Source organism: Megalops cyprinoides, chromosome 15 (assembly GCF_013368585.1).
Source record: "Megalops cyprinoides isolate fMegCyp1 chromosome 15, fMegCyp1.pri, whole genome shotgun sequence".
NCBI lineage: Eukaryota > Metazoa > Chordata > Actinopteri > Elopiformes > Megalopidae > Megalops > Megalops cyprinoides.
In genome coordinates this window covers 28,540,237-28,566,537 of record NC_050597.1, presented here as the reverse complement: position 1 = coordinate 28,566,537, position 26,301 = coordinate 28,540,237, and the positions used below count along the sequence as shown (strand labels likewise).

At 46.3% G+C, this 26,301-nt stretch overlaps 3 protein-coding genes across 4 annotated transcripts; 1 reads left to right on the top strand and 2 right to left on the bottom strand.

Moving 5' to 3' along the window:
* Window positions 1–4,607: 4,607 nt before the first annotated feature.
* marveld1 (MARVEL domain containing 1) lies at window positions 4,608–5,348 on the bottom strand. The gene has a single exon (XM_036547071.1). The coding sequence runs from the start codon at window positions 5,124–5,126 to the stop codon at window positions 4,638–4,640; it is 489 nt and encodes a 162-aa protein (XP_036402964.1). The 5' UTR covers window positions 5,127–5,348; the 3' UTR covers window positions 4,608–4,637.
* A 2,912-nt stretch (window positions 5,349–8,260) lies between these two features.
* LOC118789660 (arginine vasopressin-induced protein 1-like) lies at window positions 8,261–13,071 on the top strand. 2 transcript variants are annotated; one of them, XM_036546161.1, is made up of 3 exons: window positions 8,261–8,454; window positions 9,450–9,822; window positions 11,691–13,071. In XM_036546161.1, the coding sequence occupies exons 2-3, from the start codon at window positions 9,503–9,505 to the stop codon at window positions 11,947–11,949; spliced, it is 579 nt and encodes a 192-aa protein (XP_036402054.1). In that variant the 5' UTR covers window positions 8,261–8,454; window positions 9,450–9,502; the 3' UTR covers window positions 11,950–13,071. The 2 variants fall into 2 exon arrangements, with proteins under 2 accessions (XP_036402054.1, XP_036402055.1); XM_036546162.1 differs by having other exon boundaries at window positions 8,261–8,464.
* A 3,681-nt stretch (window positions 13,072–16,752) lies between these two features.
* On the bottom strand, window positions 16,753–26,282 carry LOC118790023 (phosphatidylinositol 4-kinase type 2-alpha). Its single transcript, XM_036546815.1, has 9 exons — window positions 25,858–26,282; window positions 23,542–23,742; window positions 23,319–23,450; window positions 22,649–22,802; window positions 22,453–22,514; window positions 22,016–22,115; window positions 19,715–19,848; window positions 18,533–18,592; window positions 16,753–17,925 (listed from the first exon to the last, which is right to left on the bottom strand). The coding sequence occupies exons 1-9, from the start codon at window positions 26,194–26,196 to the stop codon at window positions 17,764–17,766; spliced, it is 1,344 nt and encodes a 447-aa protein (XP_036402708.1). The 5' UTR covers window positions 26,197–26,282; the 3' UTR covers window positions 16,753–17,763.
* Window positions 26,283–26,301: the final 19 nt, after the last annotated feature.

The window sequence follows — 26,301 nt, the reverse complement described above, 5'->3', positions numbered from 1 at the left end:
GTCTTCATTGACTCGTTACAATGTAAGCTTGCTAGATTGTTATATTGATTCTCTCTGAAAGAAATATATGACATGTACAGGGTTAGTTCCTGTTACACTTCACTTTAACTCAGGCCATAAATTCTCAGACAACTACGCTGTGTTCAATTTGCTTAGAGTCAAAAAAGTTTCCCAAAAAGGGGCTGATGGGAGTTGAAGTCCATTGATACATTGTGGAGATTGGACCACATGTCCCATAAGCCCCTATGCAAATCTTCCCTGCAGCGGTCTGCATATTGAGCACAGCTCAGTTTGAACCCAGGGCTGGACAGGAAATTACTTTGCAAGACTGAAGTGCGGTTTTGGCTTGAGCCAGCTGGGGGAGCAACACAAAATCCCTGTACCTCCTTGGAATGAGGAGACCTGCCCAGTCCAGTGAGATGAAGCCTTTAGACAATCAATCCATGTATTAGGAATAACCACCAAACATAATGTTCCTCCCTTCTGTCACATGTTGATCTTTTAAATCCATGTAAGCCATGTAATGATAACTGATCTCAGTACTGCATTCTTCTTGTAGTTGTTCATATTAACTCAAATGTATTCATCACTGTATTTTTATTGTCATGCAGGAAGACCATTTGACTTTGAATTTAAATTTGAAACCCTCATTAGATATCATGGAACTGGGACCTGGGGAGCAGGGAATGAGGTGGTCTACAGTAAGAGAGTACAGGAAAGGAACATGTGAACATGATGATAGTTTATATTTCCTGTAAGAATGGAGAAGGCTAGAATTTTTAGAACAGTAGGGAAGTTTGAGAACACTAGTCCTGTACAAGCTCAGCTAAATAAACGTCTGATTAAAAAACGTTTCTTGTTCTGCGGAGTAAAGTAAATGTTAATTTGTTCCATTTCTCAGGAAGGTCGCCTCATCCGACACAAGGTCAGGTCTGTGTAGAACCAACCAGATTGCAGGTCTCTCGCTGTTAGCTGCAAAGAACTCAATGAAACGAAGATAGCGGGAATCCTGCAGTGACGTGTGTTAAAGACCAATGGGGGACAGATTGCTCCGAATAATGCGGGTGACATGTCAGTGAGAACCCATCCGGGAGGACCATCAGAGCCCACCAGAGATGGAGGCGCTATATCCCAATCAAGCCATTGTTGACTTACTGCCCTCCCTCCCAACTGAACGCTGTCATCAGGACATCAGCACACTTGGCTGGGCGGGGCATGCCCGTCTGCAGCTGTACTTCTTCCCCTGGGAGGCACTTTGTTCATTTGGAGAACGGTTGGCAGGGGCACTTTGTTCATTTGGAGAACGGTTGGCAGTGGTTGTTGACCCTCTCCCTGTCACAGCCTGAGGCCCAAGGCATTGTGGGTGACAATCGCCAACCAGAGAACGCAGGTTGCCTCCGCACAGGTGTGCTTTACTGGGGTCAGGGTACAGCAAACAGAGAGAAATAAAGAGATAGGGAGGGAGAGAGCAAAACAGAGACAAAGATAGGAGGAAAGAGAGAGGAGAAAGAGATAGCGGCAGGGAAGGAGAAAGGGGGATGTAGAGAAGGAGACAGAGAGAAAGAGACAGAAACAGAGAGCGTGAGAAAGCAAAAGTTGGAGGGTGAGAGAAAGAAACAGAGAGAGAAAGAGAGAGAGACCCAACAAGAAGTGTTCTTCTCCTCTCCGCCTCACTTCCTGCCGGAAATACTTCTTCGGTTCAGCCACTAATGTAAATGTCACTGTGCTGGCGTGCGCAAACACTGGCTGGATTTATTTGTCTTTAAAATACACCCTTTCCCCCAGGACCTTCACCTTCCGTCTTTGTCGGCAAAGAGAGCCTGGCTCCTGTGGCGCGATATGAATAGAATTTGCCTGTGTCCCGCGCAGTACAGCGGCAGGCACACTCAGGGAACGCGGGGAGCGGAGACGTGCCTCTACCATTTAAAGCAGCTCTCTGTAAAACCATCATACGCTCAGCCCAAACAGACTTATAAATCAGCGCAACTGTTAGCATGGCTGTGCGGAACTTTTGGACAAAGGGGGACAAAGGAATTGTTATGGAACGAAGTTGCGAGCATGTCTGGCACCATCAAATCTGGCAGATTAGGCTGTGCATTCTCGGGGGGGGGGGGGGGGGGGGGGGGTCCTTCTTAGGCCTCCCTGCTCCAAAAGATTACAGCTAGAGTGGGCAAGTGCCAGCAGACTGCTTCGATGCCTGATAGTCTCTTCAGAAATTCCTCCCCACAGATTACTTCTCAGATTGGGAGGAAACTGACCTCCCAACACAAAGGCTGTTTCAGGTGCACACAGCGCAGGCTGCCTTTGGGTGAGGTCATCTCTCCTCTTTTTCAGAGCTAGCCAGAGTGCTGCTACGGGGTTAACTTGGGTCATGGAGGCAGCACTCTATCAGCTCTCCTCAAGGAAGGTTTGTTAGCGCCGCGCGAGCCAAAAAAATTACTCACAACTTGATTTCATCTGGCAGGAAGGCAAAAGCCTGAACTCCCCCGATAACAACAGCATACAACAGTTCAGCACTGCCATTTCTAAATTTCATTTTAGCCACAGACCAACGCTGTGAGGCTAAAACAAAAAAAAAATCTGACTTTCATTTTTATCACACACAAATGTAAATGCACACACACACACACACACACACACGTACACACACATACACACACACACACACACATACTCACACAAACACAAGCACACACGCACGCACACACACACACATAGACATACAGTCACACAAACACATAACTGTAGTAATTATAATAATAATAATAAAGAGAAAGGCAGCAGTAACCTGAGAGAAGGTGTGTTCATTTATATCTGGCTCCCAATGCATTGACCTGCCTGACCACAGATGTGCAAACAGTCAGGAGACTCTTGTGTTGCTTCGAGGGGAGACCATGTCTTAGAGGCTTAGCTCAGCACCCCTTCATCACATCTGTTGGTCGTTAGGTTTTTGGCGCTGTCTCTCCTTCGCCCTCCAGTCAGACCCCTGCGCAGCCCCTGTCTGCAGACGCCTCGTCTCCACAGTGGACCGTGAGGTCGCCCGTGCCAAGCGGAGGGGGCTCCTGGGGAACACTTCTACAGGGAGACGAAGGGGGCGGTCGTTCTCAGAAGCGTCCGCACGAAATCAGCGGATTTAACAGGACGACCGGTCGCCCACAGCCGGGTAACCAGCGGGACCCTCCGCAGTTCAACCAGGAGGGGGAGAGCTAGACGGAGGGAGAGCACGTTCCAAATTCGCCATCACCGCTGCCCCCTTTCTTAAGGTGGACCCCCTTCTGAAGGCTCAGAGAATACAGCAGAGCAGCTGTCCAACAGAGGTCCGCCTTAAAATTTGACCTCTGTGGCTGCTGTGTAAACTCCTGTCTCTAACACATTCTTGCTTCCCCCCTTTCCTTTATTGGCAGCGCGTCCTCAGCCCGTGTTCCTGTAAGACCAGCCCCCTTCCCAGACTAACGCGTTACTTCCCCGGGGAATGCAACGTTCACATCTAACTGTTGCTTTCAACTTTAAAAGTTTTCCTCGTAGCTGCAGCTTGACTTGAATGGAAATACCTGGAACAACTTACAGCAAAAAAAAAAAGCCAGAGAAAGGCTTTGGTTGGACTTCACAAATACTTTGGCACAGTCAATAAAACACTTTTTTTTTTTTTTTTGCAAAGAGCACTTGGTGGCCGTCGGTGGCTGAGAACACGATGTAATCTAACTTAGTCTGTTGTGCGGATGGTATCCCTTAGTAACAGGGTTTCCTGAGCGGCTTGTGTAATTATCTGCACGGCCACTCTGCTTGCAGCTGAATGCTCTGCCCTGACTGCCACCCCAGGCACAGACAATACCGGTAGAAAGAATAAACAATAACATGCCAAGGAAAAAAGCTGTGTAATCTCTCTGTGGTGGTCAGTGATATTTTTTTATTAAGATTTTATTAAGAAGTGCTTGTTCTTAATTGTACAGCTTGGTGGAAATAAAAAATACATTGACAAAACAACATTGGACCGTTAAGGTCTCACTTTTTCATAAAGTCACTGAACGTTACCTCTTACAAAACATCATCTATGCCGTTTTTTTCTGCGCGCTGCAATCAGGAAGTGACTCATTTGAAGTCGGGCTATTTTTAATCGCTGTACGAGGGCACCAGCGAAATTGCATGTTGTGCGCTCTCGGACAAAAACGGCAGTGTCTGAGCACGCTTGTTTGCGCGATCCCGAATTACTCTGGAATGTTAATGTCAGAAACAGCGCGGAGAGCAAGCGCGGCCGACCCGGGGACAACAGGGGCCGTGTTCAGACACCGCCGTTCAAAACAGACCGTCCGTGGTGCTCTAAATCTCGTATCAGCGCACGTCGCGCCTTATCGCAAACGAAAACGAAAATGAAAAAAACGAAAAACAAAAACAGACATATTTTGATTAGTTGTAGGACCGGCGGTGTTATTAAATTACTGTAACAAATATCAACAAACCTGTTCAGTCCGAGGCAGGGAGAAATCCTCTGTGTTAAAGCGAGTAAAAAGCTTTCCCTGTCTCCAAACGCCAAGTGCAGGGCCGCAGACAGGAGAGCCTCCCGTCCAGCCTCTCTCTGCATGCACAAGTTTTGTTTTTTCTGGGGGGGAAGGGGTGGGGGTGGGGTGGGGGGTGAAGGTTCATGCCACAGTCTGCTCACCCCTGCACTTCCTGCATGAGCCGTGAATGGCCGAGACCAAGTAGGCGGCGGCCCCGAGGCAGGCGAAGACAGAGGCGGTGAGGTACACCTTGTAAAGGCACTTGTGCTTGTACTGCTCCAGGTTGCAGTAGGAGTTCTTCTCCGTCTTGTAGATCATGATGCCGATGGCCGGGAGGTAGAGCACGGCGGCCACCAGGTCGTGCACGGTGTTGCTCAGCAACCAGCGCTCCCCACCCACCACGGGCACCAGGTCCTGCTTGCCCAAGAGGGTGAGGAAGAGGAGGGCGAGTGTCAGGAGCCAGAAGAGCACAGCGACGAAGAGGACGAAGTGGATGGAGCCCTCATACTTGTTGGCAGCGATGGTGACCCACAGGCCGGCGCCCAGCACGATCTGGAGGACCCGCAGGACTCCGTAGATGCTCTTGAGGAGCTCCGGGACGCTCTTCCTCACCTGCGGCGGGGTGGGCATTCTCCTCGGCTGGCTGGCGGGCTGGCTGGCTGGCTGGGTCCCTCCCTTTCCCACGGGTGCGCCCCGGGTTCAAGCTTTAAAACAAAAAAAGAGAGAAAGAAAAAGAAAGGGAAAAAAAAAACAAACAGAGAAAGGGTAAAGGAGACGTCCGGAGAGAGAGGTGTCTTCGTCGCAGCCTCTGGGTTTTTGAAATCAGTCTTTTCTGTTTCGTCTCTTCCGTTTCCTCTGTGGCAGCTGCAGAGGTTCTCTCTCCTCCCTTCTTTTTCTTCCAGGGACTGGGGGGAGCAGGCAGGGGGGGGAATGAAGGGGGACGGCTTGAAATTCAAAGCCCTCTCCTCCTCCTCCTCCTCCATCATCTGGCCAGTGTGTGTGTGTGTGTGTGTGTGGCTAGCTATGTGCGTGCGTGCTTGTGTGCAGCACTTTGGCGACTGTGCAAGTGATTATGCTCCCATATCTGCTCCTCATTAAAGTTTCATTCTTGTCCCTTTCAAAAACTTTCAGACCGCGTCCCTGCACAAACCTCCAGTGTCTCCAGTTTTATTCAGCCACAACTTTATTTTCAGTGGATGTTAAGGTTTTTTTTTGTTTGTCCAACATCTGAAACACTTTGCCAAACTAGGAAAAGGGAAGGAATGTTTTTTCCATGTTTTTCACTCTCTCCATCGGCTGGGTTATCTTATGTATGAATCACATTGTTCCGCGCTCTCTGTCAAAATGCGTTGTAAAGTGGTGGAGAAAAGCTGAAACAAGTGGGGCTTTCTTCCTGCCAAAATGTTCCCCAGCGTTGATGTTTGTGGAGCGCTCAAATTTTTATGTCTTGGTGAAACTTCCAGTCTCTAAGGCGATGCAAAACAGCGATTCAGGAGGTTCCAGAACAGGAAAGGGAGGGGCGACCAAGGCTGTTTCGCAGGGTAAGTGTGAGGGAAACATTTCAGCGGTTCAGGGCGGTTCTCTTCATGCCTAAATGGAGCGCAGGGTTTCCCCCTGGGAGGAAACGCATACCAGCTCCTCCGCCCAGAGGCTCAGGATGGTTTCTGTGTGGGGGGGTTGCCTGCGCCTGGTGAATCTGGCCACGAACCCATCAGCAACTGCCTCAGCACCGGTGTTTAGGAGCCAGAGGTCCCTAATAAATCCCCAAAATCACCACATAATCTGAGCAAGTTAAATCCCTCTGTACTTCTAATACAGTTACCCAGAGAAAAAAAAATGAAAAGAGGTAGGACGTGATTTAATATATTTTTAGTCTGCTTGCTTGTGCAAGCATGCACACTGGTGCGCATGCACACACAAACGTGCACATACACAGTCTTGCACAGATACACACCTACAAATACATACACACACACACACACAGACACACACACATTCAGGCTTGCACACACACACACACACAAACACACACACATTCAGGCACACGCACATGCACACACAAATACACACACACACTCATGCACATACACACACACTTTCTTTTCTACCCTTTTTTGATTTCAACAAATGTGGTGACACTACCTAAGCCAGAACTGTGCAACACTCCAGAAAGCCTTTGAAAAAGAACAAAATCTACGGCTGGTCTAATTAAAGCAGTTAGTTCATTTCACTTTTCATTGTGTAAGTCAAAGTTGGCACACATATTTCCTTCATAAACATATTTCCTTCATGATAACAGCAATAATGACAAAAGTAATATATGACACAAAAACATTTTCAGTACGTCATGTTATATTGCACGTTATTACTTGCAATTGCATACACACATATATGTGTTCCATATCATATACACATATTTGTCAAAATTGTATACATACATACATATGTGTATGTTTGTATGTGTGACATTTTATATTTTTCCATATGCTGGCATGTATCACAATTTATAAACATTAGGAGGAGGATCTAACAAGCCATAGGCTAGAGCTCAGAAATTCGCCACATATGCTAAGCAATGCGCTTCATAAGCTTTGACAATATAGTGTGGTTCCCTTTGAATAAGGGAATTGCCATCAATAAATCAATGACATACAGTAAATGACTGACATCGGACATCAAGAAAACTCTCTGTAGAGTCTAATGAAGTCTTAACGACCTGGCTTTACTCACATTTCTATAAGCTACAGTGAGGGCTAACGGTAGAGAAGGGCCAGTGCTGATCACGGTCATGGCAGCTGTAGAGACAGATTTTCTCTCAGCTGATTAGTAACCATTAACAATGTAAGCAAAATACATATATATTTTACATTATATAAAAGCAAAAAATATATATGCTGATGTTACTAGCCTATTAGCATTTATTGCTAAGATTTGGGGGTAGGAGGTGATGTACTTTTATACTGAATTTGACAGCTACATTAGAACCGCACCACTGGTCTGTTTTACCGTGACGTAAATGTTTAGCGGAGGCCCTTATACTTGTAAATGTTTTGGAAACCGCTCAAGATCAGTGTGCGGCCCCTGGAGCTGCCAGCTGTACAGCACACATTTCTGAGCTTAAAATTCCGTCATGTGTTTTATACCCAGTGCGGTTATCAAACCGACCACCATTCTAGATTCTGGGAGGGTTCCGTGTTACAGCCTGAACCATGCAGGTGGTCAAGGGTATGGAGTCCAGTGCTTAATCCATTTCCCATTGGAGACCCATGATAAAGAAAGCTTCTAGCCTCAAGACTCCTGCACTGTAAACGCGGATTGGACAAAAGTCCACGAATACGTACGTTGCGTGCGTAAGGACAACATCTCTATTACTCAGTAGTGGATCATTCTTAAATAAAGTGAATGATTAAATGTTTCTCATCAATCTCAACCCAACAGCGCACACTGAGCACGCACATGCCGTGACATTTTCTGTTGTTACAGTGATTTATACGCACTGAGACTGGGAAAGCAAACACGGTAAGTCAGCTTGCTAAACACTTTTCCCCCCTTGCCCGATCGACAAATCCCTCACAGTTAGCTCAGAGCCCAAAGCATTGACGTCAATGGATTACACCTTTAAAAATACGTGTCCAAGAAGCTGTTGCGGGCTGACCACGCCTCTGATTTGCCCGATTGCTCAGAAAAAGGCCCACCCCGTCATGAGGGTGGAGATTTTTTAACGTCGATGTGCTCTCCGATTGGCTGCGGTGTTGCTGCAGGATCGCGTCCAAACACAAAACTGCGTACGCCGCCGCTGCTGCTCGCATCGCATCTGCTGGACGTTGGAAAGAGGCTACAATTCCCCGTGAAAGGACGAATCTCGTCTTCTCCACAAGGACTAAAACAAAGGGCACTTTATGTATTAGGAAGGGTATACTACATTAAGTCATCGACAGAGCACTGACCTTCTTCGAGGGTAAGATAATGTACGTTTATTGGTGCAGTTCTTTATCGAGTGACATGAAGGTAGCTGCCGCTAATCTTGATCTCTTTTTGAATTAACTAACGTCTTACAGCATTCGTGCCTGTCACCTGAACTGTCAACATGACGTTCCGTTCAGTCAACAATAATAATAATAATCATTGTAAGCTGTTTAGTCTTGGTCATGTTACGAACTGTGTTTGCTAATGTAAACGAACAAAATATGGGTATATTCTCACCTTATGCGTGTAAAGCCAGTGTCAGCATCACCTTACTGTGATATTGCCTTTTTCTTGCATTATTTACCTCGTTGGGCTGAAGCTTTTCCCCCTTAAGATGTGTCCTGAGTATCGCAGTGTAATGGTTTTAAATGTCCCTGTTGTGTAGTTTTGGGTTTTAAATGTATAGTTCTGTATATTTTCCTAGCTCCCCTGTGTATCTATAAGTATATACACAATAGAATCATTTCCAGGTCACTTGCACCACGGGGTATGGTTGTCTATAAAAATATCTACATTTTCAGGCCTACTTCATCTGCTTTAAAGACACATTATGTTGTCACAGGGCTCGGTAGATGCATTGGAGCCATATCACCACCCCCTGTTGAGAGTCCATTAAGCACAGCAGAGAGCCTAATATCTGACAGTTGAAAAAAGGCACAAAATTCATTGCCCTCAACTGAAGATGAGAGATGATTATAGGGCCATTTTGTAGCTATGGTTTACCGTGGCAGTTGTATGCAAAGGAAGGCAGACCTAATTCGCACCATCTGCACAGTAATGGGTTTTGAAGCTCGTGCCACTGCTTGTTTCCTTAAGCAGGCTTAAGCAATCAAGTCAAAGGATACTCATGCACCGCGTGTTCTGTTTTTCCTGTAGCAGTCTTTACGAATGCAGCATAAGGCCTCTCTGCAGCACGTAGTATGTCATCCGTCAAGCCGTGATCAGTGCTGATCCTGATTCAGTGATGGTGTTGTTTGGCTGTTGCAGGTGGTGCTGGTGAGTCCTGCAGGGAAGGTGGGAAGACGTGCCCCTTGCGTGTGATGGAGGCCCCGGCAGCCCATCCCCCGACGGTGGCCGGCCCCTCCCAGCTGTGGCAGCCGGCGCGGCGCCGGAGCCGCAAGGCAGGCTCCCCCAACATCTTCCGCGGCATGAACGTGCACCAGCTGCAGCGGCTCTTCCAACGGGCGGGCGACCAGGACGCCGAGCAGCGGGCAGAGCTGGTGTGGGGCCACGGCGATGCGGCCGACCTGGCACAGGCCCTTGTTGAACTGCGGGCGCGGCGGCGGAGGGGCGAGCGGAGGGGTGAGGCAGCCGGCGCCACTCTGGGGCCCAAGTGGCTCAGAGCGTTTGGGCATCTCAGGTGAGGCTGGCTCCTTCCCCATTCCCTTTGCACCAGGATGGATATGAATAGGCAAAGCAGTGCATGTGATTGCACCAATGGGGCTGATGGGAAGTGTAGTCCACATCCAGTGTAAAAGGACCCCAAAACCTTTTACAGTGGACATCACCTCTCCTGAGCACTGCTGAATATTGATGTTTAATGTTTGTTTATTGAACCCATGACTTTACTGGGATATGTTTGTAGCCAACTGGCTGGAGGAGATGACCAGCAGCTTTAATCTATCATTGTACAATTGCAAATCACCTGTATGAAACAACAGTGGAGATTGGCAAACTAGTTCATATGAAGGAGAATATCATTCTCTTTACATTTTTACATTCTGTCTCCTCTGTAGTTCAGAAGTACATGTATTGTCGACAAATGAAAGCGAAAAAAGTTGGAGCACCAAAAATGTTGATGGTGTGGCTAGGCTGGGGAATGAACAAACAATAAGGAGATATTTACTGCTAAGATTTGTGTTTTGATAACAGAAAAATGTAAATGTGCAGTAAGCAAGCCGATACATGCTCACCCTGCTTCCTTGTTTTGGGGAACTAAAACAGAGAAATTTTCTTTACTGCTGGCAGCACAAACAGCCTGCCCTAGCCTGTAGAGATCAATGGAACAAAAAAGGCAGCATGCGCAGATCTTTACAGCGTATGGATCGCCAGATAGCGGTCACATATAATGGGGAGAGGCGTCCAGATGGTTTAGAGATCTGCACATCAGAGCATGGCTGCACACAGCAGTGCTGCCCTAGAGGACAGTCTTTGTTTTGCGTTTCTATTGGTTGAAAACCCCTTGAGGCCCCTGCGTCCATTAGGACGCTGCGCACAAACCATGATGGATTTTCGTCATTTGCAGCATCTCTGTATGTAAGCTGTTGTCCTTGGTCCGAATGGTGGCGTAATTTTATGCCTAAATATAGTTCCCACTTCCTGAGTAACACCCAGCAGTGTACTGCTGCTGTTCCTGTTGTGATACATACTCTGTTGGAAACCATGACACAACAAGGAGTGGCCGTGTTGCGTAGTGGTAAGCAGCAGGACCTATAACCCAAACTAGATGGTTTGATTAACAGGTCAGCCACTGCTGTCATACCCTTGGGTGAGGGCCTGAATTGCCTTTGTAAATCTCCAGCTGTGTAAATGGTTAACCTGTAAAAATGGTAAGCTATGTAAGGTGCTCTGCGTACAGGTATCTGCTCAGCAAAAATATAATATAATGTATGGTACTTGGCTAATGTCACTGTGATTAATGCTCAGATGCAGCCATCAGGAATACATGCGGTGTCATACTGCGGGGTGTGCCACAGGACCTCCTCCTTCACATTTTTTTCAATTACCTGCAGTGGGGCTGCACTACTCTGTGAAACCACCAGGAGGCACACAGTGTGTCCCGTATAGTAGTCTAATATCTTGGTGGTAGCTATGAGATACGAAATTTGCTTCATTCATACCCATTTGTTCACTGTGAGTACAGAATCTAAGTTTTGCCCGACAGCATGTTGTATACCAATCCATTCTGGTCAAGAAAGCATAGACCTGTATTAAGTGTTTAGCCCCAATTGTTATGTTGAGGAATAAAAATGTACAGGCTTTGCACATGGCTCTGTGCGTGCCAAGGTAGAAAGCCCCTGGCCTTTTCCCATTTATGTAGCTGTACGTTTACTGAAGCATTTCAGCTACTTTTCCTTTCTTGTGGGAGCATCAGCAGTGTGCCTCCCAATGTCTGAACCTAAAGGCTTCTGTTATTTTTAGGGAAGGGGGGGAGTCTTTTTTGTGTTGCAGCGTTGGTTTTAAATCTTGTATCTAAAATGAAAACTCTTCAATTGCCTGTGTCTCCAGGATCAACGATGGCACAGCAAGCAGCCCGGATGAGAATGATGAGAAGGACATAGAGACAGAGCCCTGCACCCCCAACAGGCCGAGTGTGGTACTGCAAGGTGTAGCAGGAAGCCAGGGGGAGGCATCCACCGCCGATAGATCCGCGGATTCGGAGCAGCACCAGGCTGCCCCCTCCGGCTCCCTGTGGAGCAGGGCCAGGGTCCTGAAGCAGAGGGGCACAAAGAGCCCAGAACGCTACCTCCACCGGATCATACACTGACCAGATGGGCCAGTGCACCCCATGTGGCCGCCGTGTGTAATGACGGCAGACACAAAATCTTAAAGCTCAGTGTACAATTTAGGGACAAAGGTAGACTCTCTCATACCCATGCTGTCCTTCTGTATCGTGAAGGAAGTCAGCTTCACCTGAAGAGGTGCTGTGAATTCTGGGAATGCTCCATGACCAGTCATAGAGATGGAAAGTGAAAACGCGACTTTAAGACTGCAATGGTTGCCAAATGTTCTCTCAGCGCTACCTCAGCGTTTCACTACCCCTCTCGGGTGGCCTTACTGACGCCTCACACATTCCCGTCATACCGCCCTGCCGTGTGACTCTGCAGCGTCGATGCCGGGCGATTACCATCAGTCAAGTGTGAAACCAATTAAAAAGCAGAGAGCTCCTCCCTCAGAAAAATGTCTCCAGAAATGTAGCAACAGTGAGGAATCTTACAGAGCCAAGCAGGAGAGAGTCTTCCAGAAAGGTGTTACTGAGAAGCTTCCAAGAAGATGCAGCCCAAAAGGCACATTCCAGAGAGGGCTGTTTGGTGCTTATCGACTTGTTTGGACTCGATGCTGAAAGTCTGCACCAATATAAGGTTGTCTCACCTACACTATACACAAGTGCTGTCCTCCTCTAGCCTCTTGAGTGAAGGAAAATGGAAACTTGCCAATGCCCTCAACTGTAGATCTGGCATGTGGTTTAGTGTCTTCCCAAACAGACACGCTCAGAAAGGTTCACTGAACAAAATCCATTAAAGTCATGCATCAAGTCTCATTTTTATGAGAACGTACTGTTCAGCACAGGCCTTCCTACCTTTGTGTGCTGTATCTGAACTCATAAACCTACATGTTTTATGGCCAAGAAGGGGCTGGATGCATTCAGGCTCCAGAAAGCAAGCTGCTCACCTGAGAAGGTCACAATCTGTAAAAATGTATTTGCAGCAGCAACTTTAAAAATCAAGGTGGTTTAAATGACTGGAAAAGCTGACACTATTCTTTAGCCTTCCACATCTCTCATTATACCAGACTGTGCACTTTAATTGAAGGCACTACTTTTTTTGGAACTACAGACTTATTGACATAGATGCTGAAACGGTACTGTTTCCTATTTATTATGTATTGTCATGTGGCTAATTAAACATTTTTTTAAATGTGTATTACTTTGGATCTCCTCTTTTTTAAGCCATACTTACGGTGCTTGAAAAACATTTTTCATTTGTTCCCTGGACTCTTTTGTTGGATTTATAAATGAGTAGGAGTCTGAAATACACTTGAAATGCTTAGGAACAATGTAATTATTCTCAGAAAGGGAGATTTGACCTGCCTGGTTTATAAATCTCTGCATGCCTCACCAATAACTTTCTTCTTATTTATTCGTCAATGTACTCATACTGACCAGCTCCTGTAGTGTAGTTTTCATCACCAGAGGGCAGCAACACCAGCAAACATTTTCATTGCCTATTTGAATAGTGCCTGTTGAGATCTCGTTTTAGATAAGAAACCTTGATGTCCTTAAAGTTGTGAAGCCTTTAGAATACATCATGGGGACTTCAGAAGGATCATGTGGTTGACAGATCGCTTCAGAATCACAAGATCTTGCTAACAAGTGTGCAAGTGTGAGGTTCTGCCAAGGGGTATGACCAGCATTTCTCACGACTTTGGGAGAGTCTGCCTGAATCATAGCCTATGCATGCAAAAATGAGCTACATGTTGTTACACTGGGTTATTACACTGGCTGTCTTCCACAGGGGTCTTCTTACAATGTGCATACGGGGAGTTTGAGACTGTTCACACCACACTGAAAGATTATAATGAAAGGGACACCGCCTTACTGCTAATAATATGGAAAACAGATAAATTAATGACACTAATGTGCTAACATACAAGCACAGTTACAGGGATGTGTATTTTCCATTCTTTCTGCCATCACATAACCAGGTAACTCCACAAGACACACAAAGGGTTCCCCAAAAATACCTTTAGTCCCAGCATCACAACCGATGCCCAGTTACTATAGAACTTGAGTAACATTCATTTTTGGAAGCAGTGGTGTTGGTGCAATGTATAGAAATTCAACTAAGGTAAAGTCCTACCTGAAAAGTGTTCATTTTTGTTTTCGTGGTTGTACTAGTTGGCTAGCTTACTTTCCCAGACAAATGACTGAAGTGCCAGCACATGCAGTTTCTCATTGGTTTCAGTGTGTGTACTCAGCAGCTCCCCCTTGTAGACAGCTGACCAAACATCAGCAGGGATGTCTGGCACAGAATCGCTTTTATAATCACGTAATGCTTAAAGGCCAGCAAACCCACAAGACGCAGCCATCTCTGTGCGTCAAGGGTGCTATGAATATGCACATTCTGGTTTCCTCCCATCAAGATGTCAAGAGGAGAGGAAACGGAATGAATGTGCACTCGTGTGTTGCTTAGCTGCAGGCAGTTTGGACAGCTTCAGAGTATTCATTACCACAGTGCTGTAAGGTTTGGAAAAATACAACTGTGCAACAGTGCAGTGGGGGGGTATATTCCCTCATGCATTTCCAGGTTGAAAAATAACTGGTAAAACAAACAGGGTGAGCAACTGCACACGAGAACAGCTGTCCTGTTAAAAGGGAAACTTTTCTGGCTGAGAAGAAAGGATTGCCTTAAAGTATGTGACCAACCACACATACATGCATGAACCATGATGCCCTGGTGGGTAGTCTGCAGTTCCTGAACATAGTATAAGCTCAGAAATATTATTAAATAATTGCAAAAACATTTACAAATATGCATACTTCATGCTCCCCATAATATCCCTCATAATAAACCTATTTTTCTTTCTTAGTTTTCTATATACCAACATGAGACAAAGGCAAAAGGCAAAAGCATCACTTGCAGAAAAATATTCAGAGAAAATAAAAGGCAAGAGAAACAGTAATATTGTAATACAGTAAATCTGTGGTTGTATTTCTGTTTTTAAATACAATACATACAAATAATACAGTGCATTGTCAGAACAATACATTTTAGGTCAGTTTGGTGGCTACAGCAGTATATATTGATAAAAAATGTCTTCCGTTTGACAAAAACAGACAATGGGATGTTCCACTGAAAAAATGAGGCAAAGGGGAGGAGTGTGATAAATGTCCCCTGTTTAAGAACAATTCTTCCTCCTCCCCTCTTCCTCAACATGGACTATTCCACTTTTCTTGCACAAGCAAATATTCAGTCCAGTGCTGCCTTCGTTACCCAAGGAGTGCCTGACCCATGCACATGCCCCACACACTGCAGACACTGGAAGTGTAAACAAAACAGCGCCCCCACCCTCTGACACAGAAAACTACATCTTTCAGCACAGTCTTGTGGACGGTTCCCTCTTGCCGCCTGCTGAGATTTTTAAAATTCTGTACCATCACAACTTATTATTACAATGCACTTCCCATCTCCCCCACCACAGCGATGCTGTCTATGATAAGAAGAGCTTTTACTTGACCACAGAGGCTCTGCAGAAAAATGGGCGGAGAAAGCAGCATGTGACTCCTTTCGAACATTCAGCAGTGATGTGCAATGGAGTGAGGGGGTGTGGCTAAAGGGGGCAGGGCCCAGAAACCCTCAGAGCCAGTGGTGGGAAAGTGAGTGTGAATGCCAAACTGTCAATCACTTCAGTGAACCAATCAAAACATCGTGCTCTCCACAGCAGAAGACTATGATGCCTCGCTCTCCCATCTTCGCCTGTGCCATGACCATCTTTCATAGGAATTGTTACAGGGCACATCAGGACTCTATTCAAATATCCATATGCTATCTAAAAATTGTGTTTTAAAGAGTATATGCCGTTGGAGGTTGATATTAATTTTATGGTTTGTAAAAAAGTATTTCAAAATGAATCTCTGCATGAGCGTTCAGATGGATGTACCAAATGCACATCAAGGAAAAGACCCTCGCGAGGCTCATTTACAAACATTTTCCCTGGGTTTGATCCTTCCACAGAATAACTAGGTGCCTTTTTAAACCATCAGTTGCTCTGTAAATAATATGGAAATCAGCAGCTGGGACTAAAATATCTGACCCAATGGCCCAGAACGGAAACCTCACCTCTCCTTGTATCGTAAATTTGAACATGGAGGACTGAGAACTGGACAGAGCAGCTAGTACTTCAGAACAGAGAGGTACCCCACCACCACCATCTTCACTACCACAGACAGAGTCAAACTTCACAGCCCCCCCTTGTGGCCGAGACACAAACTACAAACAGCATGAACACAAACAAAACTTTAAAAGACTATTTAAAGTGCACCAAGGGCTGCTACCTGAAAATGAGCAGTATTGTATCTTTACAATTAGCATTTCACATGTCTGTGTAACTGAAGCTTCAATAAAGTATAACCCAGTTGGCATTTCAAATTAACCCCAGGATAAGCATTTAGCCAGGCACACCAAGCACGCTCTTGAAAGCAAAGCAGAAAGTGCTTGGGACATCCGTTCACTACTTACCACCTTTTAAAACGAAGACAGACAGTTTTTCATTTTTGACCTACTACGATACATTTGACTTGACTATGATGCGTTTGTTTGCACTGAGGAGCTTTGCACAGTTTTTGGTCTTTGAAGTTTTTTTAAACACCAAAACTCTCCAATCAGAGCTACTGATCTGTCCTTGTACAGCTCTACAGAGTCTAGACCAAAGTGGCAATTCATTAAACTAAATATCCACCTTCATCTAAAATAAATCTGTTACTTTATTCTTTAAAATCGTACCATCTTGATATGACAGGTCTACATATGATCCATCGCCTTGCGTTCATCTCATTTCTTATAGGGGAGATTTTTCTTTATGTCTCACATTGGAACCCGGGGGTCAGAAACATTCCTTCTTTGACAGGACCCATGGCCCCCTGTGTCAGCTGCTAGCCACCCATGCAAATGATAAGGGCATCATCATTTACACCAATAGTCTGCAAGCACATAAGAGACTGATATCAGAAGTTGTAGGGGAAATACAAACAAACAAACCAAAAAAACAAAAAGGAAAACCACAGAATCTGGTCCAGTTTTAAAGCAGCAGATTGGTTGCTGGCAGCCAAGACAGGCAGGCATATGGTTATTGAGTCCGTATGGGGGGGTCTTGCACCCCACTGACATCCCGCATTAGGCCAGAGGTGAGAGGTCATGTGCAGCCCTCTGTGGCTTGGGACGGAGGGGCTTCCAGGATCCTTAAGCCATCCTGGCCAAAAGCGTGAGGGGGGAGTCCTGTTGGCTCAGGCTTCCCAAAATTATTCAGGTCCTATATGCCCAAGACGGATTTTGGAAGGGTTTAAAACTCAAGAGGATCGAAATCAAACTCCTGGCTGCTTGCAGTTTTGTTTCCCTGCCCCCAGCCTCTCTGGTCCCATGATGCATTTCTCACAGGCAGCAGGTGGATGAAATGTTCTCTGACCCCTCCCCGCCCCCGTCGCTATGTCGGAACGGTCCATAAACATGCATTGCTTAACAACCGGTAGGTCTTCGGGAATGTAAACAGGCCCTGTTAGGCCGCTGCAAAAATCAGAGAGAGGGGGTGTGGTAGTCAGGGGAAGGGGATGGGCAATCATATGAAAGCTATGAGGAAAGGAGGTTTTCCCATAATTCCTTCTCCCCCCCCTCCTTTTAGACAGCAGAAGGCACTGAAAGTGGAGGAGGAGTGGTCCTCGGGTTTGCGCACCCCATCCTACAGAGACGCTGGTGGAAAGGGGAAGAGAACGCCTCTGTCTTCTCCCTCTCTCCCTCCCTCCCTTCCTCTCCTTACACTGTTTTTATGCTGTGGACCCTGCACGCGAGAGCTCCCAGCATGCCCTGCTCTACCACCAGGTGAAGAAGGGCCGCCGGCTCTGGAAGCTCTGTGTGTAGGACTCGCTGTTGGCACGTTGCGGGGCCCGCGCCGTCTCCACGATCACGGGCGGCATCTGCACCAGCTGCAGGGGCGTCTTCCCATCCTTCAGCGCCTGGCTCAGGTTCAGGATCTGCAACACAGAGAGAAAGACACAGAGATATAGCCACCCTCAGGATCTGTAACACAGAAAGAAACACAGAGATATAGCCACTCTCAGGATTTGTAACACAGAAAGAGACACAGAGACATAGCCACTCTCAGAACCTGTAACGCAGAGAGAGACACAGAGACATAGCCACTCTCAGGACCTGTAACACAGAGAGAGACATGGTCAGTCTCAGGTTCTGGGACAGGGAGAAACAGAAACACAGAGATAAAACCACTCTCAGGGTTTGGGAAAGGGGGAGCAGAGACTACACAGCCTCTGTGCCGGCCAAGACACAACCAATCACCAGGGACAAGAACAACCATTTGTGCACCCGAATAACTAACCACCGGACTACTAAGCGATTGGATCAGCGCTTGAATGTTTATTAATTTAAAAATATATATTATATTAACAAAGGTGAGCCTATGAACCTTGCATAAAATAATGATTTTGTAAATTTTCCTTGAATTTTGTACAAACAAATCTCTGACTCTTGGTGGGGTGAGGGTAAAGAAAATTGGAATGCCAAATCAACAGAAACAGATATCCCTGCTGAACCCAGTGCAACACCATCATGTCCCCAGCTCACCTGTCCTCTCATCACTGCGATCTGTTTGTGGAACTGTCCCCTGTCGAAACCCGGGTCTTTCTGAAATGGACAGACACAGAGAGAGGATTTGTTAAACCACGTGTGCCGTACACAACCCCATCTCAGTGCCATGGAAACGTTATGTGAATGCTCGTGGGGTCTTCCTGGATTTAATGAGACACAGGCTCTAACAATGACAATATGCAAATCTACAGTTAATATGATATGCACTGTTGAATCGTGTAATCTATTTAGTTGTTATTTCATGAACCATGACTTGGCCTGATACTGAAATAATCACCTATTTAGATTAATAAAAGATTGTGAAATTTAGTTCATTTCAATAAAAAAAAATACAAATCCTAAGAAGCTGACAGAGGACTGTTCTGGCTTGCTTCTGTGAAGCCTGATTTGAACACATAACTGTAGAAGGGTTCCAAACTTTTCATCCTAAAAAGGCACCCCTTGGTCAGGTTTAGGCATTTCTGTGGACTGAACACTCAGCCACAATCAGTTTGCTGTGCAAGGAATCAGATAGAAAATGGTTCCTGGTAGTTTGGTTTTGTGGCTATGGTTAGACAAGCTTAACGGGCTGGGAATTCTCTGGAAAATCCATCCCTCTTACAGCATGTGTTACATCTGCCCCAGCACATCAGACACCTCGTCTTGCCTGCCTGAAGTCTGCCTCCATTTGCCTGCAATCTGCCCATGCCTGTCTGAATCCTCGCCATGCCTGTCTGCAATCTGCCCCATGCATGTCTGAAATCTGCCTCCATTTGCCTGCAATCTGCCCCTGTATGTATGAAATTTTCCCCCACATTTCTCAATTCACCATGAACTTGGAAGTACCAAAACCGTGCAACCCCTCAGACGAAGAATAACTCAAGAAAGGTATTTTGCAAATGAAAGGTGCAAATGAGCCTTGTAGTGGCAGTTTTCTCATTCTACATCCAACTTCAGAACACTTCAGCTTCAAGTTCAGAATTTTGGAAGATCCAAGTCAGTCCTGCTTTGGTATTAGCATACTAATGCTAATCACAAGATAACCTGCAGATGATTTCTCCCCCAGAGAACAGCTCATTGGGCTTAAACAAACACACAATTCCAGTCAAAAAGGAGCCCTACTGAAAACTGCAGCGACGGTTCAGTAAACTCTGGTAATGTCCTTACGTGACTACTCACCTTAAACAGCTCGTAGAGATCCTCCTCGAGGTCCTTGATGAAATTGGGGTCTGAGAGTTTGGGCAGGACGAGGTCCCTGATCTCTTGAGAGAAGGGAACTTTGGCCTGAGCAAGCCAGGCCCAGTAAAAGGGATCTGTTGGGGGGGAAAAAAAACAAGAACTAAAGTGGGACTTCATTGTGGCCTTGACTCCTTTACCAGCATTCTGCATTCACTGCAGTATGGGTCACTCAGTCACTCAATGAATCAGGGAGTGAGTGAATCAATGAGTGAGGAAGTGAGTCAGTAAGTCAGTGACTGACTGAGTCAGTGACATGACTGATTATAGAGCTGCTTTCTCAAGTAACAGCTAAAAACAGAGCCCCTTGCCCTACAAATCAAAGGTTACTATGACTAGGGGTGGGCGATCTGTCGATTTTATATCGTGATCGATCTTGAAGACGTCCACGATCTACTTTTCAAGCGAATCGCAGAGATCGTGACCTTTTATGCCCTCCTACTAATGTTTCCAACAGAATGATTGCCTACTAGATGGCTGTGCTGATTGGCCAGATTATATCATGCGTCTCTATCATTGGGGTGCCTTTCAGATATTTCTCAAAGTTTGCCAGGCAACGGTCGGCACTTCTGGAGATAATACAGTCATGCGCCGCTTAACGACCATTCGGACAACGTCCGTTTGCATATACGTCCGTAGTCCTATAATAAATAGTCCTTATAATAAAGTTTAAATATCCCGATCGCAGAATGGGACGTAGCGGACATAACTGGACGCAGTGAAGGCAACGCTTCCCGCACGTAACACGTGTATCTCATGTCTCATGGAAATAAAGTGATTGTGCTGCCAGGCATATAATAGTACAGTATACATAGTATAGGCCTACCATATACTACATATAGTATGGTGTTCGCACAACATCCAAATCACATAACATCCTATTTCGCGCAACGTATCGTTAAGCGACGCATGGCTATACAACAAATCTGTTCAACCACCTTAAAAGGAAGCATCCGAAGGAACATGCCGAGAGTGTTTCACACAGGTCGGTACAACCCCACTCATCTGTATCTCACGAGGTCCCGAAACATAAACAGTTATCACTGACCAACGCATTAGAGCAGTCGAAAACATATGATAAAAGCAGCAAACGATGGAAAGAGGTGACTGAGGCGGTCACATTCTGTCTGGCTAACGATATGGTGCCGTTCAAAGCTGTGGACAACATGGGATTTAAGACACTGATGCACACTTTAGGTGCACGGTATGATCTGCCAAGTCGCAAATATTTTTCTAATACCGCCATGTCCCATTTGTATAGCGAATGGCGACAGATGATTGCTGCACGAATAAAGCACGGCTTTTTTTTTTGCAACGACGAGTGACTTTTGTGTTATTTACATTTAACTACTTTTCCTATTTGAGTTCCGAGTACTTGAAAAGTCTGTTATTTTATGGTTATTATGTTGTCTATTAGCTGCTGATTACAACTTGAAGTTGAAACTGTGAAAATGTTTATTTTTCTTAGAATGTTCAAGTGTGAAAGTGTCAGAATTTCAAAGGTGCACTTTTGTGCTGTTTACATTTTACTACGCCCTTTTTAGTTTACATTTTACTACTACAATTTTTTCTAGAGTTCTGAGAACTTGAAAAACCTGTTATTTAATTGTTGTGTTATGTATTGACTGTTGCTTACAGTTCCCTTTAATATTTAAAATAAAGTTGAACTCAGATTTTAATGACCATTTTGAAAACGGTGTCTTGAATGCGATATTGTGTTTTAAATGGTGCAACAAGTCCATAGGCTTGTTTGAGCCTGGATATTCTCAACAGTACATTTCAAAATTGGGAGAAAAGATCGCAATTCAGATCGTGGATCGTGATTGTGTGTTAAAAAGATCGCGATATGATTTTTTGGGAAGATCATCCACCCCTAACTATGGCCACAGCCAGCTTTGGCCTACATCTTGAGGCTTCCCACTTCGTCAGTGGGGCTTCATGACAATGAGGTCACCATACCAACATTACACATAATCACATGATCCAGACCAGCAGTAAAAGACTGTAAGAAAGAACACAAGCTAAAGACTTCATGCCCAACACACACCACTCACTTAGAAACAGAACTTTGGAACGGAGTAAGACAGAGACAACAGCTGTGTTCTGAGAGAGACGGGTAGAAGGACAGGAGACAATGGACACATTAGGACCGGGGGGTGAGGGGCAGTGGGTACATGGGGATGGTGAAATGGGTGGGTGGTGAAATGGGGAGGGAGGGAATCGGGGGGTGGTGATGTTACTCACAGGCTCTCCACGAGTCCGGGTGCTTGAGAGGGAAGGCCAGACCGTTGTCTATGGCTGCCAGTTTAATGATGGGCTCCTTGACCACCACCCAGTCTGTGTCCTGCCCAGAGGAGATGAGGATGATATAGGGGGTACAGTGACCAAGTGGCGGAGTGGTACTGACCTCTTAACTGTCAGATTACAAGTCTGAAGGGAGTCACACATGTTTGTAAATTAGCACAGACATAGATCCAATTCTGAGGGAAAGTCAGATCAAATATACAAAAAAAATCTGGACATCTGACAAAGCCGTGATAATACCCATCAAATCAGGTTTAAATGTGTGAATGCAGTGCTCTGTCATGTTGTTCAGACTCAAATTCAATTTTACCGGTCACTACAGGACACCCTCAGAACATTTTAAACATTTTTGCCCTCAGCAACAAACATTTGCTTACCCTGTTCCCTCCAGCATCCATTGGACAGTCATACTTGATCAGCCAATTGTCATTACCTCGATCTGTGTGACAGAAACAACATCTTTGTCCCAGAATGTTTTTAAATGCAGTTCATAATATGCTTAGTAATGGCTAAGGCCTAAAGTTTAAGTGTGTTTTCATTTTTGCTGCCACTAGGGGGAGCTTGTGTGCTCACCTGTGTTTCGGATGATGTAATCCAGAACCACTAGCCTCTCGAACTGGAGCTGCAGTTGTCTGTTAGTGTTTTCAGGGAGTGGATCTGCCTCGAATCGCCGCAGCCAGTAGTCTGCGTCTTTGTACCCGTCAACAAATAACTGGAATGACCCCACCTACACCAATGGAAGGAGCAGTTCAATGAACAACCATCTTGTTATGACAAACTGCTAGTTCTATTGACTTGTAAAAAAAATCCTTGTCCTCAATGAGATAATCAAAGCTGACACAAGAGAGCTGAGTGAGGCACTGCGAGCGGCCCTAGGAACACTGCAACGTGTCACTTGCAAAATCTCAGCAAAATCTGCAGTGACAGCTGGGTATTACAGCCAGAGGGTTCCTTTAACCATGGGACACTTAATCTCGTAGATTTAGAAGCTGACCATTACAATAAACGCTGTGTACACGCCTCTGATGGGGTCAGTATTTTCCTGGCTCACTTGCCAATAGTTTATCTGGTGGCGACAGTTTGGCGAGGACGACTTAATCTGGTGAAAAGGATGGAATTTGCAGAGGGGGGGACTGAATTTTGGGAGAGGACTGAATTTAGCGAAGGGGACGGAATTTTGGGAGGGGACTGAATTTGGTGAGGGGGACGAAATTTGGCAGGGAGCGCATCTCAGGAGGCCTACCTTAGGTGGAAGCCCTATTCTGTGGAAGCGCTGGCCCACTTTTGGCACCTTCTCCAGGGCCAGCCTCTTGCCACGGGACTTGACCCTGTCGATGGCACTGTAGTTGAACGTCTCACTGGCCAGGTACACCACCTGAGGGAGACAGCAGGTGAGATAAGGAAGCGGGGGTTGCGGTGACACAGCCAAGGGGCGGAGTGATGTGGCATATCGAGCCGTACCGTACCTTGGTCCTGGGAACAATGTTGAGCTCCAGTTTCTGGTCCACCAGGCTGGCCCCGGCCTCGGACAGGTAGCCCTGGTTCAGCACCAGGCAGTCCCTCCCGAAGCAGCAGGGACAGCAGAGCTTCTGCAACCACTTGGTCCACTTGGGGTTCAGCTGGCCGTACGGCTCCTCGTTCTTGGGCTTGAAAACGCCGATGATCTTCTGCAGGGGGAGGGACAGAGCGGGACGGAAGGGTCAAGAGACCACGGTGAGCCACAAACAAGTGACCTGTGAGGCTCGCAAGAATACGAGATAAGAATCACTCTACTCGCAAATCGAATTTCCTCCCGCTTAAAAAATCGCATCTCTATTTCGAGACACGCTGGCCTAATTTTATCACAAAGTTCCCACTCAACCGCCTCGGCTCTTTTGATAGTAGATACTCAGAGTGAAAGGCAGAGACTTCATTTCCAGCTTCGCTTTCATGATGGCCACTAAGACGCTGAAGCTGGGAAGCCGAGACCGGATGTCCCACACCACCCAAAAGAATGGAACCGTCTCAAGGGGGCCACGAAACGTCACGTCACCTCCGGCCCTCCGGGGACACCCCCATCGCGCTGCAATAAGGCCTTTTTGTAGCAGCTAATGAGCTGGAATTGGAATGGATCGCCACTCATTATGCCAATAAGATTAGCGTAAGTTCCCGCACATGACCGGCTACGAAATGCCACTGGGGCCGACTGAGGCGCAGCTCTGTAATCCACCCCCACAGTCACCATCGCCCCGCATTGTGACTGCTAACGAGGCTGTTCTCCGTCCTTTTACAGCGTGCTCAGCCCATAAACCCTGACCGTGAAACGTGCCTCTTTTAATAAAATGTGTCACATCCAAAAGACTGGACCCTGTAACACGGTCGCAACGGTTGTTGCAGAATGTGGCCGGTCTTGCTTATGCTGAGGGAGCTTGGCGAAAGCCACCAGGCCACTATTATTGCTGGCGCGTGATAGACGTTGAAATGAGCCTCCACACACTTTCGGGGGGGGAGGAGGAGAGAGAGAAAGGCGTAGCCAGAGAATCTGTGACAGGAGGGGAACTTCCACAGGTATGTGGTGAATCTCACAGACACGCAAGCAATGCTGGCTATGCCTCGTCATTCCTAGGCCTCTTTACCTAGCTCTAAGGGCCCTGTTGGGCCTGACCTCTGGCGCATGCTCTTGATAGGGCCTACCAGGCTTTCACAGGCCTCATGCCTTTCTGCTGCCCCCATGACCGAGCTAACAGGTCGCTGTGAGGTCGATCACGGGCGCGGCACCCACAGACACCGCAGGCAGTGCCTCCGAGGAAGCCCAACCTGCCAGTTCTCTCCCACGCCGATCCCAGTTCAGCGATCTGCAGCCAAACACTTCCCTCAGCATCTCAAGAACAGATCAGTAAAGGTTGAGAGAGGAGAGAGGGGTGTGGAACATCATCTTTATCTCTGGCTGGTCCTCCCACTCTGTCATATCATCTCCCCAGTGTCATTACAACAAGGAGTCCTTACCACATCTGCTGTTTGTTTTATCCAGGCATACCATTTATTTATAATTTTCATACTACTACTCTTTATATTCTACCCCCCCCCCCCCCCCCCCCCATTAATCAAAACTTGCCAAATGTTATCTTGAATTCATCTGCAATGGTACCCTGTTTGTTCTGAATGTTTATTTTAAACGGAGGGTGTATAGATAAAATGGACAAATCGAATGGAATCCTAAAGAATCTCGATTACTTATGCGACTACAAACGTGACCAACGACCCTCTCCCATCGGACTGCCAGCTCGACACCACTCTACCTGCGTCTTAAATGCAAGTTATTCAAACATATTGTAAACGCAATATGTTTAAATGCCTATATGTCAATGACACAATATATTAGTCAGCTTTCAGTGGTGCTTCAAAGTATTGTTTTATCACATTGAACTACTCCGACTTCTTAAACATTCTTGCTAATAATTCAACGCGTCAGTATCCCATTAAATTTTGAAGTCAAACTTTTAAAGTCAAACTGTAATATAGTCTCGTTATAATATAGTGCCGTTATATCGTGGGACATTTACATTAATAACAACGATTTTAGATTAAAGCAAGCCAGGGCCTTGAGGTTGCTGCATCATGGTAGTTTGATTGATGTTCCACTTACAACCAGGAGACGTTCTGCGACAGGTAGCGGAGCGACGCCTTTTGTCTGCTAAAAAAACGCACGCAGGATAACGCGAACAAAAAGGAAACAAAAAATACTTCAAACATAATTTCAACCCCCAACAACAACTTATACATTCAAAGCAAAAACGTCTCACCCCTTGTGAATCTTTGACAAAATAGCTGCCACTGGATCCCTGATAAATTCTTTCTGGGAAAATCCCCTCCTCAATAGCACGCTCTGCTTTCCGGATGATCTCCCTAAACTCCGGATCTTCGGGGAACTCGTTCCTATGGGGATCTCGTGGAGAGCCTCCTCTGTCCCGGTCAAGTAGTGGCTGTCGCTCCCGGCTGCGTCCAGGGCTACCAGCCGGGACTCGTACCACCGAACCCGGCGTCCCTCCAAATCCGCCCCGGGGACTTGTAGGTTCGGTGGGACAGTAGCTAAAATCGGAAGAATCCCGGAGAGGGGAAACTAGCGGGCTAGTTTCGTCCATGCCAGAAAAAAAATATTATAAACAAATGTAGCTTAGACAGTGAAGTAATCGACTGCAGAACAAGGGCCAAAGTCCCAATGCTGGCCTTTGCAGAGCTTCAACAAA